This window comes from Balaenoptera musculus, chromosome 18 (genome assembly GCF_009873245.2).
Source record: "Balaenoptera musculus isolate JJ_BM4_2016_0621 chromosome 18, mBalMus1.pri.v3, whole genome shotgun sequence".
Classification (NCBI taxonomy): Eukaryota; Metazoa; Chordata; class Mammalia; order Artiodactyla; family Balaenopteridae; genus Balaenoptera; species Balaenoptera musculus.
Window position 1 is genome coordinate 64,012,956 of NC_045802.1, and position 16,265 is coordinate 64,029,220.

General features: G+C 38.6%; 1 protein-coding gene across 2 annotated transcripts in view; it reads left to right on the forward strand.

Moving 5' to 3' along the window:
• The window catches only part of GPC6 (glypican 6), a 1,058,679-nt gene that overhangs the window by 960,328 nt on the left and 82,086 nt on the right, over positions 1-16,265 (forward strand). For both annotated transcript variants that reach the window (XM_036832071.1, XM_036832072.1), the window contains exon 6: positions 3,603-3,746. In XM_036832071.1, the coding sequence (XP_036687966.1) occupies positions 3,603-3,746 (144 nt within the window). The remainder of the gene's footprint in view (positions 1-3,602; positions 3,747-16,265) is intronic.

A 16,265-nucleotide genomic window follows, 5' to 3' on the forward strand; every position in this document is an offset into this window, starting at 1 on the left:
CCATTGCTTATGTAACAGCTGTTAACAGCCTGGGAAATAATATTTTGTGGAAGACATTTAAGAAACATCAGCCCAGACATTTTTCCCCCTCAAATCTCCTTACTCAGAAAACAGAACTAGAAAGAACCGATTGCAGAATGATATAATTAGCTAATTATTATCAAGCACTTACTTTTCCAGACACTGGCTTCTATTTTCCTGCGTTATGTATTATTGCATTTTATCATCACAGCCTATCTGTGTGGTAAATAATATTATTATTCCCATTTGACAGAGGAGGAAACTAAGGTTCAGGGAGGTCCTCTGAATGCTGACGTGGCACTGGGCTGTCCTCAGCTCCTCCTGTCACCTGTCTGCATACCTGCCCTTGGTGAGTGCAGCCAGTTTCAGGGTTTTAAATACCATCTTTAGGCTAATGATCTAAATCTGCATCTGCAGTCCTGACCACTCCCTGGGGGAGAACCTTGATCTACAGACTCATTGAAACTAAGACCTTTCCCCTGCGCATTATTCCTCATCTGTTTCTACCCTTATTCAAAATACAGAATATTGGGGCACCCAGACCACCAGGAAGAAGGTTCACTGGTCCTTTATAGGAATATAGCCCCAGACCTCAGGAGGCCCAGAACTTTGCCTAACTATCCTGCTGCTATAGCAGGCTCAAAAACATTGTCTGAGACAGTCCAAATGTTCTGCATGGGAATTCCTTCTGTCAACGACCCCATGAAACCCATGTTTGAAAAATATTTTGCCTAGCTAATGGATTGCATGTATTGAAAATGAAATTATTAATTTTCACTTTGTATGTCATCTAAGTTATTTGACGGATATATGCTGTTTAAGATACATTCTCTACATGAGAATCATACAGGTGTTTTAAATCATTCCCGAACAAAGACAGGGTGAGCTGAAAAACAGCTCTTGATCCCTAAGCTTTGCACTTCCACACTAAAGGTTATCTCTTAAGACAATTCCCTTTTTCTAAGGGTATACTAGAATCTGTGCTGAAGGCCCTTCATTATTCATATCTTCACATATTGTGACAGATTTCTGTGAAGGTCTCCATCTGATTATGGGGTTAGGTGTTGTTTCCATAGTAATTAGAAGTCTGTGTCTTCAATTTGGATCATAGATCATAGACCCAGCAATTTCTGCACTGAAATCATCTTCAAAATCCAAGCCTGATATAAATAACAGAAAGCTACGAGCAGAAAGCTGTATAACTCACCTATGTTCTATCCTTATAATTAACACTCTCCCCCAAAAACAAAAAGAAATCATACACGTGGTAAGGTTTTCTGTTACAATGAAATATCTCCCCTGGAGCACTAATATTCTTTCAGGGCATTTCTTGTTCCTTTGATTTAACTTAAGCCAGTGAGCCAGGTTCTTCCCAAAAGGCAAATTAAGAAAGTCTGTTAACTCTTTCCATGTGCCCAGCTTCAAGAAATCTCAGCAAAGCCATTAATATTGTTTTGCCCTAGGCTTTATACTTTTTAAAAGTCAGCTGTCATTTTCGAAGCAATCCAAAATAGCACACTCAACCGAACCCTGGAGCTTTGGAAATGCTAATGCCCTCCATCAGCAATGACCTTGCCGCTGGGAGGTGATTTAGGCGGTGGGCAGAAAGGGGCGCACTAGCTTTATCACACTGGTTTACACCATCGGCTTCAGAAATTGTGTGAGAGAAGAATAATCAATAGTGTGTTAATAAGGCCAATCTCGAGGAATGCCAAGACAAAGTACTCCCGCTCTGCAAAGTGCTGAGTGGAAGGAGAACTTTTGACTACAGCAAAGGAGAAATCAGCTGTAGTGGTAAAACTAAATGAATTGTGTCTCAGGATGGAATTTGTCATTGGGAATGGCACTCAGGAGCCCTTGTGTACTTCAGTGCAATCCCATAATATGCCTGATGAAAAACGCTTGTTTTAGAGTTAAACAACACAGAGTCAAATAACAAAACCAGAAGGAATGCATTCCAAACACACACGTGTACCTTAAGAACTGGAGGACATAAATAGTCCTGAAAAGTTTACTGAAAGAAGTATCCAGGGTAGAATAATCTCCTGTGTAGAAACGGAAGAAACGCAAAGTTGAACTTCATCAAAACTTCCTGAAAATGTTACTGGATTTCCTGTAATTCTGTCAAAGGGATTATCTCTTGATAACCAGCAGAGAGTGCGAAGCTTCTAAAACTGGCAAAGGAGGTATCCCCACACCGCCCTGAGTAAAACCACTGTGGAAAAGAACTAGCAGCTTGGTCCCTGAGATCATTACAATAGAATGTTTGATTTCCCATGGCAACCCTAATTGTGACATGAACAGCTGTCAACAACAAAATTAGAGGAAACTGTCATTATAGGGAAGTTATCCACATTTGCTTGTCCTATTTCCACATCACTGCTCAAGAGAGTGTTTTCAAAGAATTCTTCTATTAGAGGTTTTCATTACTCAAAGAGGAGACACTCAAGTTATTGGCCTTATATGCTATACATGAAATACATTTGTCACAGTAACAAGAATCCCAAACGAATGTTTCTTGAATGCCAGATTCAAGTACATGAAAATGTCTGGGACATAATTTCTTTAATCCTGAAATCATCCTATGAGATAACTATTACAATTCCTACTTTTAATACAGTCAATTCTCATTATTTGCATAGTTGTGTTCTATGAGTCGCCACAAACCCTGAATTAGCAAATACTGAACCATTGCTCCTACAAGAAATACAGGGTTAGGTTCCTGCAAGGTTTTAGTCACATTTTCATCAACCAGTCAATCCATAACCTTGTTTTAGGTGTGTGTCTCCTGAAAGACACCTTATTTGATACATATTGTTGATTCGTTAACATTGAACTCACAGCCAAGTTCACTGTAACTCATGCCTGAATTAAGTTTATCTAACACACAGTTTTCTCCAAAAGGCACATCACAGCCTTAGGAACACTAGACAGCACTTCAGCCCTACGGTCGCGGGCCGTTTTAAACTGGGAAATCACCAAGTAAAACACAAAAGTATGGAAAAAATGTGGCACTAAATAGACCACCAAAGAGACACACGTTTACAGCTTGAGAGCCGAAGCAAAAAGGCAGAGCTTCTCCTTGTTGAACTTCAGCTGTGAACATGCACTTTGCCGCTCTGCCCATGTTTGCGGAAGTGTTTTGAGTATTGATTTGGGGATTACAAATTAATTTTAGTGAATACAATCTTCCCTCGGTATCTGCAGGTGATTAGTTCCAGGAGCCCCCGCAGATCTCAAAATCAAATTTGATCCGAGTTTGTTTAAATGTGCAGATGTGAAACCCATGGATACGGAGAGGGTTAACTGTAGGCAAATTCACAAAAACGGAATCTGTAAATAATGAGGATTGACTGTATACGTAGAAAATAAGAGTCAGGCCATAAGTCAGTCACTCTCTATCTGACGGAGTAATTCTGTTTCATTGGTGCTTGTATTTGTTTAAGTTTCAAGATCAGAGTTTTTTTGGAGGTAAGAGTTCCATGAAAAATGTGGGAGCCAGTGCACTGAATGCTTTGGCATCATAATCTTAGGAAGAAACTCATTGTATAACTTTCGTAACCTTTCAATGGTTCTTCCAGGTCTTTCAGGGATGTGGCCAACCCAAACCTGCTCCAGCCCTCAGATCTGCTCGCTCAGCTCCCGAAAATTTTAATACACGGTTCAGGCCTTACAATCCTGAGGAAAGACCAACCACTGCTGCAGGCACGAGCTTGGACCGGCTGGTGAGTTCTCCCGTTGTGGCCACTTTCTGTTACCAAGGTTATTCTTTAGAAGACGTAATGGGATTCTGAAAAAGCTGGTGGTAAAAGTCATCTCATTCTTATATCTGCTCCTGGTCTTAATTAGAATATTGAAAAGTAATGAGATCTTCCTTTTAGGTCAAGAATTAGATTATTTAAGAAGTCTTATCACTATTAATCCACTCATACAATGGCCAAATTTTCAACTCCATATTTCTTCTGAAATATTAATTTGGAGACTAAGTTCCTATATCTTCCAGAGATATAATTACAATAGCACATTTCTTATTCATCTGCTTCAGTTACTTATTCAATTATGATACAGTGTAACTTTATCATGAATGTTCCTTATATGTAAAGTTTTCTGTTTGAAAAATCTTGCCAAGAGACCCCAAATCAATACTACTACCATATTTTTTCTTTTTTATGTGTCTTTTAAAAGTTGGAATGCTTAGAAATAGTCACTCTTTGATCCATTTAAACGTGTGTCAGGGGACCAAACATCTATCATTGAAGCAATTTACTTGGAGATTACAACCATAAATATAGTAAACACAATTTCTAATGCGTTTCAAACATCAAATTTTGCTATAAAAAATGAAAAGCTCATAATTTCAAAGAAATACTGCCCAATTGTTTTCAATACAATTTATAACACTATAAACAATTTATATACCTGTAATTGTTAGTGCCGTTAATGTTGCTTCGCCAATTATCTTGATGTAAAATTAACAAATAAAAGCCTTAAGGTCATAAAACACTTGAACCACATCTGATTATGTCATATAAACTCAGATCTCAAGGGTTTCTGGTTATGAATATACTTTTATTAGTCACTGTTATAAATTACTTTATCATTTTAGCTAATATCCTTCTACAGTATAGAACTCATAAGATTAAATTGGTAGCGTTTGGCCTCATACTAAGTACATCTCAGCATTTCTCTCTATAAAACTCAAATGTGCTTACAACACAAAGACCTATCCACGAAGTGTCAAAGTGAAGGGGTAAGTGGAGTCATTAACTGCTAAATTGTTATAAACTGATTACTGTTCATTAGCAAATAAAACCCCCTCTTCAGTGTAGGTTTTGAAAAAGGGATCATTTGGGTAATTGCTTCAACCTTGTACTTTACCTTAGTTATATCTATTCTCTATTCACAATTTCAGGAAAAGTTTTAAATTAGTCACCTTTTTCCTTTTAAACAAACAATTAGATTCCACCAAACAACCAGCCAGTTGTAAAGAAATGGTGGTTTCATTAGATTCCATTGTTTGGGTTTTTATTTTACAAATTCCTTTGTATGTCAAGATCCTTTTAACCAGAGCACAATTTGTGAGTAGGGGTTTGACCGCCGTCTCTCTTGCCCTTTTGTTTTTTGTTTTTTGCTTTTCCTATTTCAGTTGGCTCTAACTTAGTTAATGAAACAATTCAGGCTTTTCAGAATTTTTATTAACTCTCATATCAGAACTGGGCACAATGCAAGATGAATAAGTTTTAGAGACCTGCTGTACAACCGTTGTGCTGCAGATAACAGTACTGTATCGGTTAAGAGGCTAGATCTCACGTTAAATGTTCTTACCTCAGGAAAATAAAATTGGAAAACAAATGGAGTACATTATCCACTGAGTTAAAACTGCATTGATTTTGAACAATATAATGACATCTATGACTACTAATTAATTTTTTTTGCCTTTGAAACAGAAGCACAGTATTCTTTCCTCCCAGGAGAAACACACACACACACACACACACACACACACTCACTCAAACAGGGGAAGTAGAACAAGAAAAATACTTTTCTCAAGGCAACGGTATTTATACAATTCAGTACAGCTTGAATAAAACATCAGCACTTTGAGAATTTCACAGGATGTTTAAAATCTAGTAGATATGAAAATCGGTATTTGAATCTTTTATAAAGGAACTTCATTGGTCATCCTCAAAGTGCCCCAAATATAAGGGTCTTGAGGAATCTTGGCAAATAGGAAAGTGATTTAGGATCTTCTATTTTACGCACCCCCAAGATACATTTAATCATTTTTTAAAAGAATTAGTAATGGTTAATCATATGATCACGAGAAAAGGACCAAACTCAAGGTACATAAAGACCAGAGTCAGTGCAGAAGAATTTAAATCAATAAGCCAATTTTATTCTAAAATATTCTCTGACGGCATATAGTACTTACTTCCTCGTAGGTGTGGCTTCGGGCTCTATAAGGGAGAATGGCAGTTTTGTTAATTTTTTATTCAATTAAATTCTGATTCCTTCCCAAATTGTAAGAATTAGCGATTTGTAATTCACAGCCAGTCATAAACCTACCTGGAGCTACTTTCCCAGCCCCTAAGACCAAGGGACTGTTTCCATGTCAAAAGGAGCTATACAGGGTTATTCTTGAGACACACAAGCTAATCCCGAAGCTAACATCAGAATGTCCATTTTGCGGCCGTTTGTTCCCCCAAATCTTTCGTCCCTTTGCAGGTTCAACATAGTTCTGAATAGTGGAAAGGTTGGAGCAGTTATCTTGGCCAGGCAGTGCTGTGCAACAGTCAGATAAAATCATCTTCAAGATACACGCAAAGGTGATAGGTCCTGATGGGTCTGCCGTATATCACTGCTTATTTGGAATGTTTATGAACAAGTCTCATGTTACCTACTCCTGTTTTAATTTTCCCCTGAAAAGATGTTTCCTGAATATTTATAAGAAGCATGTGTCCCAGAAAAGAAGGATAATTGGAAAAGACTTCCTTGAATTTCTCTCAGTGTTTCAGCAGAGAAAATGCTTCAAAAGACAGCATCCCAAAGACGACCCCAATCACCCCACCCCTTTTGCCAAACTGAAAATATCTTCGCTATAAATCTCTCGGAGAGTTGCTTCTTACTACCATTTAAAATTAGTACCTGTGGCATTAACTTTGGGATCTGTTGGTAAATGTTCTTATACCAGCTATTATAAAGCAATTTTTTATGTGAAGTGGTAGTTATGGGGTTTGTTTTAGAAATAAATCTCCTAATCCCAAACTAGGTAAACCACTGCTAAAACTTATATAAAGTAATTGAAAACAAAACAAAACTCTCTCTTAAAAATATATCAGTTCCATCATTTAACCTCTTACTACATTTATAAGGAAGTTGTCAATTCTTTTATATCACTAGGAAACATTCCATGTGTTCCTTCAAAGTTATATGGGCATAAAAAACAGTTTAGGGGTAGCTTTCAGACATACTACCCTAAAGCTATTTTTATTATCCAATAATGAATGAATATACTTGTATAAATTCCGCTTCTGATGGAAAGCTGACTCCTCAGAGAATACTGAAGTCCTTCCTGCCAGCAGCCATGCTTTGTTCAAGAAATGAACAAATGCCATCAACTAACTTGGTTCACAAACTGGTCCCATCATCATCTGTCTCTTCCTGTCACCAACACTCACCCTAGCCATTCTTCTGTCCCAGCCCACTGTTACTGATTTTCAATTAAATAGACCAGAGGTGGTTATTTGAAATCAGGAAGAGATTGGTTCTCTTCCTTTTTTCTTACATTTATACCCTGTGAATTCTCTTAAATAATGTGATGTGAAACAGTGATTTCTTTAAAGAAAATTCCACTAGAACTTCACTGAAAGTATAGTGTGTAAAAATAAATCAGCACAAAGTAGCTTGATTTTAAGATCTGAGCATACCACCGTGTTGGTTAGTAGTACAGCTCAGAATATTACAACACAACATGCTATACAGCTCCTGGACACACTTGGGCAGGGAGTGTCTGTTATTTTACTCCTGCTGATTCGTTAGAGCAAAAATATACTGTAAATTATGTGTTCTAGAGGAATATATTTTATTAAAGTAGATTAAAAAAAAAACCTAGACTTGGAAGTTAATTCATCAAGCTGGCAATGAGTTAAACCAATGAATCTCCAGTAAGTATTCAACATCATACCACATGTGTGCAGACTCTCAAATATTCTACTGCTCATTCTGAGGGAGTCGGGGTTGGGGATGGGTGGAATGCCAGTCTGCAACGCTAAACGTTATACCTGTGCTGTGCTATTATGTAGAGAATAATCTCTCTTTCTTTTTCCTTTGAATTTGTTTTCCTCTTGCTTCCCAGAGGATTGTGTGGAGGACAATGCAACATAGTGTAAGCTTTGGTCTTCTTATTCATCTTCTCATCCCCATTTGTCTTTGTTTGGTCATTCCGGAGAGTTTCTGAGAAATCCCACCTCCACTTCCTCTTTCCAAATTGTCTAGAGAGAGAACATTGAACACTGTACATGACCAACAGGTTTGAGAACGTCCTCTCAGCTTGGTATTTATGGTTAACAACCATTTTGGTATTCTTTCTCAATGGCAAGGTTTTCAGTCTCAGCTTTGTGTAAGACTAGCTCATCTGGTGGCTGATTTGAATTCTATCCCAATGTTCAGACTACGTATAGTCTGCCTGAAAAACTTGCTCTTCCCTGATAGAATATATGGGCTTTTTTCTTCTGTGCTGAGTGACTAATTACCTCCCTAATAATGACAACAAACCAACAGCAGCTCTCATGCATAAGGAGCTAATTTTTCCATTAGCTGGGACATAGAGAATTTAGGGGGGTAAGAAATAGTTTGTGGTATAGTTTGTTTACTCTTTGTTTTCCTACTTGAATTTACTGATATCTTTTAGAGCATGTAGGGAGAAAGCATTGGATACTTTTTACTACAAAGCGGTTTGTACTGGGGATGAGGATAGGCACACCCAGGTTATCCTACCTGACTTTCCATATTAACTGTAATAAACAGACAGTTCAGTTATCCAGTGGTTTTCATAATACCACTCTGTGCTGGTACTACCACTTCATAAAGACCTGAACCCTCCATAGCATCATGGACCCAGAAGAGAAGATGCCTCTCACTGATGAGCTCATTTATTCATGTAGCACACCTGTGACCTCATGGTGCTACATGTCTGCCTGGCCTTAAATTCAGGCAGTGGCAACACTATGTCTAAATTTCCTCCTTTAATATTCACTTGTTTAAAAGAAAATGTCCTCTGAGTGGTATCCCTATTTATCATTCCAGCTCTCTGAGCCCAGGGCAGTTTGGATAAGGTAAGAAAGTTAAGAGGTATCTCTGAAACAGGAGTACTCTGGAAGGGAAGATCTTGAGGAAGGAACAGGGAAGGCAGATAGCTTAAGGTCTCCTAGTGGTAAATGGAAAGTGGGAGAAGGAAACATCAGTGGTGGGACAAGTCAGGGTTCTTTTAGTTCGGACCAACTGATACAACTTGACTAGCTCCAGTTGACAGAGTGTGTGCCTGCCCTCTCCAACATTCTCCTGGTACCTCCAGATTTTCCAGCAGTTGAACTAGTCCAATCTCCTTATCTGATGGTTATTATGACCCTTGTAGTTTCCCCAAAAAAGAATGATGTCCTAGAACATACTGGAAAGAATGTAAAGCATAATATCATCCCCACCCACTCCCCACGTGTGCTGGACTTTCCCACTTGTCTCCTATAAACTTCTTTAGCTGGGCCAAAATCAGATGTTTATTATTGGATGTGGTTCTTGCAAAAACACAATGCAGTTTCTGAAATGTATCGGTATGCCACTGGTGACAAATATGTTGTTAATATTAACACGTATAAATTTAAGTACTTGTAAAATATCATCAAGCTATACCCTTTATCTTGTTGTTCAGCAACAAAATGGACAAAGCAACTCACATTCTGGCACCATTTCCTGTCTGATGGTTAATCCCAGTTTCGGAGTAAAATGCAGGTCTTAAAAATGTTCTTCCATGCCTCTTTGGGACCATTTGGTGTGATTTAGGAAGTCTTGGTTGTAAGGATGCGGGAAACTGTCTGTTGTTCATTTTAAATTGCCATGGCATTTCACTGTCACCTCAAAGGATTCTGCATCCGGCTAAATCCACTATTTTGCATTTCAAAAGGATGTCAGGCTGTGGTTAAGAAACTGCTTTATTATCTAGAGCCTCAGCTACTGTCTTTAGGTGAAACTGATATTTTCCATTTTCCACCTTGACACAGACACACACAGAGACACACACACACACACACACCTCAGTCTTTGCTTGGCGTGAACAGGAGAAACTAAAGCCTCCATAACAACAGGAAACCAGATTCTGCTCTTTAATTAGTTTTCTAAAGATAAATGGGTCAAGGCCAGATTGGCTTTCAGCCTCTGCTGCCGCTGAATAAATTATGCCCCATTCACCCCAGCAAACAAGCAGCTACTGCTCAATCCACTTCAGATTTGGAACTGCCCAGTCCTGCCTGAACTTGCTTTATCTATTTGCTGCAAAACCCCACTGAGACACCCTAGTTTCATTTTCAACGAACCCTTGGCAATAACAGCAGCAAAATACAGCGAGCTTTCAAAGCAGGGAGAAAATACAAAGCATTAAAACCAAGCCACCCAAGTTATTTGGTCTCAGTTTCTGCCCTTCTCTGGGCATCACCAGCAGCGTGTGGTGGCAGAGGGAGCCCCCCAACACAGGCTTCTTTAGGAGGCTGGTGGCCGATGAAGCCCAAGTGGGGAACGTCGTTAAGACACACATGTAAAATGATGGCTTATCTCCAGGATATTCCACCTATTCCATGGGCTTGGAGGAAACACAAATCTAATTCAATGATATGCACTGTTGGAAACCTAAATGGAATGCCTGCCCCGTATGTGGAATTTTCAGCTCACACCCAGTGGACAGTGGACTATTTTTACATCCTTGGGAAGCTATTCTTTCAGGAATGTGGAAGAACAGTGAAATCAGAAGAAGCATAGACGTTTCTTTCAACTCAGGCAAAGCTGTGTTTAATTGCAGCGGTCTGTGTACCTTGGGGAGTAACGTATACCCCACTGGCTGCATTACTCCTTGGGAGAAGCCCATTCTCCTTGGGAGAAGCCCATTCCGCTCCACTGCTTCAAGACATGTTCAGAGACTCATGTGGATTCCAACAGTGAAATAAAGTCATGCCACACATTTTAAAGGGGGCAAACTTCTGCACAGCTTGCTTTAGGTATAAGTGGTCTGAAATCATTTGGGGGGGTAATTTTACCAACAAAACCACTTTCAACTCTATTTTTAAACTCTCCTTTGTCCTCAGAAACATTTAAGCAAGAGCTTTGCTGACCTCTAGGTCACAAAAATGAAATGTTACACTTTCAGACCCCAAATATGGCTGTACAGATTTTATGTCTATTTTATGGTATGTTGATATGCTTATTTTCCCCTTCAGACATGAAAATTTCTTTCAGAATTCCTGACTTCAGCTAAACCCAAAACGATGCATTCTATGGTTATCAATCAATCATGTATTTATTGAGCTCTCCTCTCTTGAGTAGCACTTAATAAAACTAACTAGCATGTACATTCTCCATCATCACATGCTGTTAGTGCTAGCGTCATCAAAAAGGCAAGAGTTACTGTTTGCAAAAAAACATTGTTTATCAAACCAGTTAGATACACCGTGTTTCCTCCAGGGCATAGTATCTCGTATAGAGCCTCATAAAACGTTAGCCTACAGGAAGTAGGAATTTGATTTTGTAATCTGAGATAAACTACACCAATAAAGAATATGTGGAAGGCTGCAATGAACATTGTGGTACATGTCTCTTTTTGAATTATGGTTTTCTCAGAGTATATGCCCAATAGTGGGTTTGCTGAGTCATGTGGTAGTTCTATTTTTCGTTTTTTAAGGAACCTCCATACTGTATCAACTTACATTCCCACCAACAGTGCAGGAGGGTTCCTTTCTCACCGCACCCTCTCCAGCATTTACTGTTTCTAGGTTTTTTGATAATGACCATTCTGACCGGTGTGAGGTGATACCTCGTTGTAGTTTTTATTTGCATTTCTCTAATAATTAGTGATGTTGAGCATCTTTTCATGTGCCTCTTGGCCATCTGTTTGTCTTCTTTGGTGAAATGTCTATTTAGGTCTTCTGCCCATTTTTCAATCGGGTTGTTTGTTTGTTTGATATTGAGCTCCATGAGCTGTTTGTATATTTTGGAGATTAATCCTTTGTCCGTTGTTTCATTTGCAAATATCTTCTCCCATTCTGAGGGTTACAATAGCCAGGACATGGAAGCAACCTAAGTGTCCATCGACAGATGAATGGATAAAGAAGATGTGGCACATATATACAATGGAATATTACTCAGCCATAAAAAGAAATGAAATTGAGTTATTTGTAGTGAGGTGGACCTAGAGTCTGTCATACAGAGTGAAGTAAGTCAGAAAGAGAAAAACAAATACTGTATGCTAACACATATACATGGAATCTAAAAAAAAAAATGGTACTGATGAACGTAGTGGCAGGGCAGAAATAAAGACACAGACATAGAGAATGGACTTGAGGACACAGGGAGGGGGAATGGTAAGCTGGGATGAAGTGAGAGAGTGGCATGGACATATATACACTGTCAAATGTAAAATAGATAGCTAGTGGGAAGCAGCCGCATAGCACAGGGAGATCAGCTCGGTGCTTTGCGACAACCTAGAGGGGTGGGATGGGGATGGTGGGAGGGAGATGCAAGAAGGAGGGGATATGGGGATATATGTATGCATATGGTTGATTCACTTTGTTGTACAACAGAGACTAACACAGCATTGTGAAGCAATTATATTCCAATAAAGATGTATAAAAAATAAAAGAATATGTGGAAGGTGTGTTAACAAATGAATCATCATTGACCAAATATGCACATTGAAAACATTAAACAAATGTAGCATCTTTGATCTAGGCCATATCCGATAGCTTGTTCTCCTTTCTTAAGCCAGAAGTTTTTGCTCATACCTTAAACAAATTAAAGAAAAACATTGTCAGTTCTGAACTGATCGGATGAAAAAGTTCATCTGCACACTCATTCCCATTACTTGTCCTTATTCATCTATGTAATATGTGTTTTCAGTGACTTGATTATGAAAGCCTGAATTCACAAGCCATACTAAACTGCCCAAATCATACCATTTAAAATATGCGTTCATGAGAGGTATCACTGGACATAGATCTTCCATTAAATTATTGAGCAGCTTATGGAAAGGTTGCAGTCAGTTTTTCTGATAGCTGTCTGAGATATTTGCACCATAACTCCACAAGTCCCAGATGCGATGTTCACGCTTATGAGAGATAGAGCTGAAGAAATGGGATTTTTCATGAATACCAGTTTTGATGTATTTGCTGTATAATCAATCAGCTTTTAACTGACTCTGGGGCCTATGGAATACATTTTAAAGCCCTGGGAATTTGGCTATTCCCATAACATACTTGGACACTCTTTACTGCTAGCTATAAACCTCAGGCATAAACATTGTAGAGAAAACCGGATGAAAAGAAAACTGTTTGAGTGAAAATTGACTTCCCTTCATAAATGCTGAAGGTAGATAGAAACGTATCTTCAATACACAATAATTTTATTACTTAAGCTCATTCATGGTCATTATTGTCAAAGGCTCTGACTTCACGGGTATTTTCTTGCATCTAAAAGACTGGCCAAGCTATTAAAAAAAAAAAAAAAAAAAAAGACAAGTTGACAGTAAATGAACGAACCAGCTGCTGTAACAGGACCACTATATTGCTGGCTAACAAATAATTTTTTGGAAGTTGGGTTTGTGTAATATCTTTAGAAGCTTTTCCAATACTCTATTGATCTGGATGGGCCAAGCCAGGCACTGAAGGAACTACAAACAACCCCCAAAATGCCTCACAAAAACACAAGTTTATTTCTTGTTCGTAGCAAGTGCCCGCTGTTCGGTTGGCTGCGGGTCAGCTACACATGGTCATTGCCCTCACTCCAGGACACAGGGTGACAATCAGCCGTTATCTGGAGCTTTGCCTGTTACAGCAGCAGGGGAAAGAGAGAACGTGACCGGGATGGCTATTGAGTCTCCACCTGGAAGGGACACAGCACAATGTTTCCATCTGGTTGACCAAAGCAGGTCACATGACCAAGCCTACTGTCCAGAAGGCAGGGACGTATGTCCCTCTGTGTCTCACACAGACTGAAAATGGACATGTTTGTGAACAGAAATATTATAAGCCCCAAATACAGATGACCAAGGCAAGATTTTTAAATTGATAAAAATCTATTCTTTACTCTCTGAGACAAACCTTACATGAAAAAAGAGAGAAATTCATCATTCATTCAACAAATATTTATTGTGCTGTAATATGGACCAAGTATAAGTGGCTAGAACATAATCAAAGAGCTCACAACACTTTGCGCGATGGCAGATAAAGCTAGCTCTAATTTAAATCAGACCATAGTCAGGTAAAGATTGCATTTAAAAGTTTTTAGAAATCTAAGGGAATTCTAAATCCTTGTTACAAAGGGAGTGTCTGCATTGCCCTAGAAAACCAACATCCCTTTATAAGTCAGGTGGATTTTTAGCAAAGGATGGCTATTTCTCCTACCTGAACTTCAAGTTCAATCATCATTCAACCAGAGCAAAGGAGTCCCACCCCAGTAGCCCACCAAGACAGTATCTCAAAGGAGGATGTAGAAGCTGTTGCCAGTGAGTAGGAGAAAAAGAGCAATAGGAAAACAGAATGAGCAAAGACTTTTTTATTACCGTCATTTAAATGTCTTTCAGATCCAGACTGTGTATTTTTTAAATGAACCTTCGATACTGGATGTCGTAAGGGCTGCTCTTGTCTGACTTGATGTCATGTTTGCTTAGGCAAAGCAATTTTTCTGCTCTTCTCCTTTCTGGGTCAACCTAGTTGGAGCAAATCAAATTGTTCTCCCTCTTTCTTCCTTTCATACATCATCATTTAAGATCACCAAGAATTCGAGTTCCGGAACCTGCCTTTGTCTCCTTTTACAATATCTGTTTATTTCTGAATAGCATTTATGAAGGAGAACACTTTTCGCAGGTTAAGCAGGGAAAGTGCACAGGCTGACAGCAACAGCAAACTTATCGATTGCAATGAAAGTCTCAGGAATGTGTGTGCCATTGGCTTCTGCGTGGAATTATTTGCAAAATCGTAGAGCTCCGATTCAGCTGGAAGAAAAATTACAATATAAATTCATAAATTATTTATGTGTAATGAGGCAGGAAAACAATGACTTTGTAAGTTTTATTCTAAGGGATTTGAACCTAAGAAAACTCTCCAAAGCAGCCTGAATTCATTTCAATGAAGAATACTAATCCCTGCACTTGAAAAAGCCTAGCGTTTCCTTTGCCCGCTCTTTGCAGCTCCTTGAGTGCTAGAGAAAAGGGGTAAACACGAAGCAGCTAGACCGGCTGTGGGAAGAAAACAGAAAGGTAGCAAACTGCCTTAATTGATCTCCTCACATAAAATCGAAAAACCCAGGGGCTATCTTTAGTGTGAGACGTGTCCTCGTGAAAATGTTTCCAGTTACTCAGGAAAATCAAATCATCTTTATACAGTAGTCTTCAAGGAACAAGAAATATTTCATTAGGATTTTAATGGTGAGGGCTCAAGTGAAAGAAACTTCATCCTCTCTTGTCAACCTTTATCCTCTCTTTAAAAATAAATAAAATACAATCCCTTTACACTATTTTCATTAAAAAAAAAATTTCTTTCTCCATGACTTTGGAGAGTGAGAAGTTAAATGAGTCCCTAGGAATATTTTTTATTTAACTTTTTTTTTTGGAGTATAGTTGATTTAGAATGTTGTGTTAGTTTCTGCTGTACAGCAAAGTAAATCAGTTATACATACACATATATCAGCTCTTTTTAGATTCTTTTCCCATATAGGTCACTACAGAGTATTGAGTAGAGTTCCCTGTGCTATACAGTAGGTTCTTATTAGTTATCTATTTTATATATAGTAGGGTGGATATGTCAATTCCAATCTCCCAATTTATCCCTCTCCCCCCCCCTGCTTATTGGAATATTTTTTGAATACACTGATTTGCATAACTCTGAGCATGGTATGACAAGGAAGGATTGTGTGTGGGGGGGTGAGTGGGTGAATGTGGGTGTTTATTTTTTAATAACAGTACACTCCTTGTGCCCAGTAATAATAGGTGAACCACCCAGAGATTTGTTACAGTTATTTATCAAATTGTAGCTGAAGCATGATACTTTTAAATAAACTTCTGTGATTCATCACTACTTTTTAAATTTCAGAGACACCCAGTGGTGGACCAAGTGTAAGCACCAATTTCTAGGGCTCCCTCATGCCCTCTCATCATGTCCTGTCCTAAACTGTACCTCCCACAGAGAAGAGCCACTGCCCCCGGCTTCCTGGAGGAGGAGAAGGGGAAGATGTGATAAGAGGACCCTTTTCAGAACAGTCTTCAAATCTTATATATTTTTACTGATTTTTTCTCTTTTTTTGATAGGTTTGCTCTATCAGTTACTGGGAGAGTTATTTCACTAGGCAGGAAGATTGATCTGTTTCTCCTTGTAGTTCTATTTTGTTTTTTTATATTTTGAGTCCGTATTTATAGTTACAAGTTTATCTTCTATGCAAATGGACCTTCTCATCATTATATAGGGATCCCCCCTCTCTAGTAGTAGTAGTTGTTT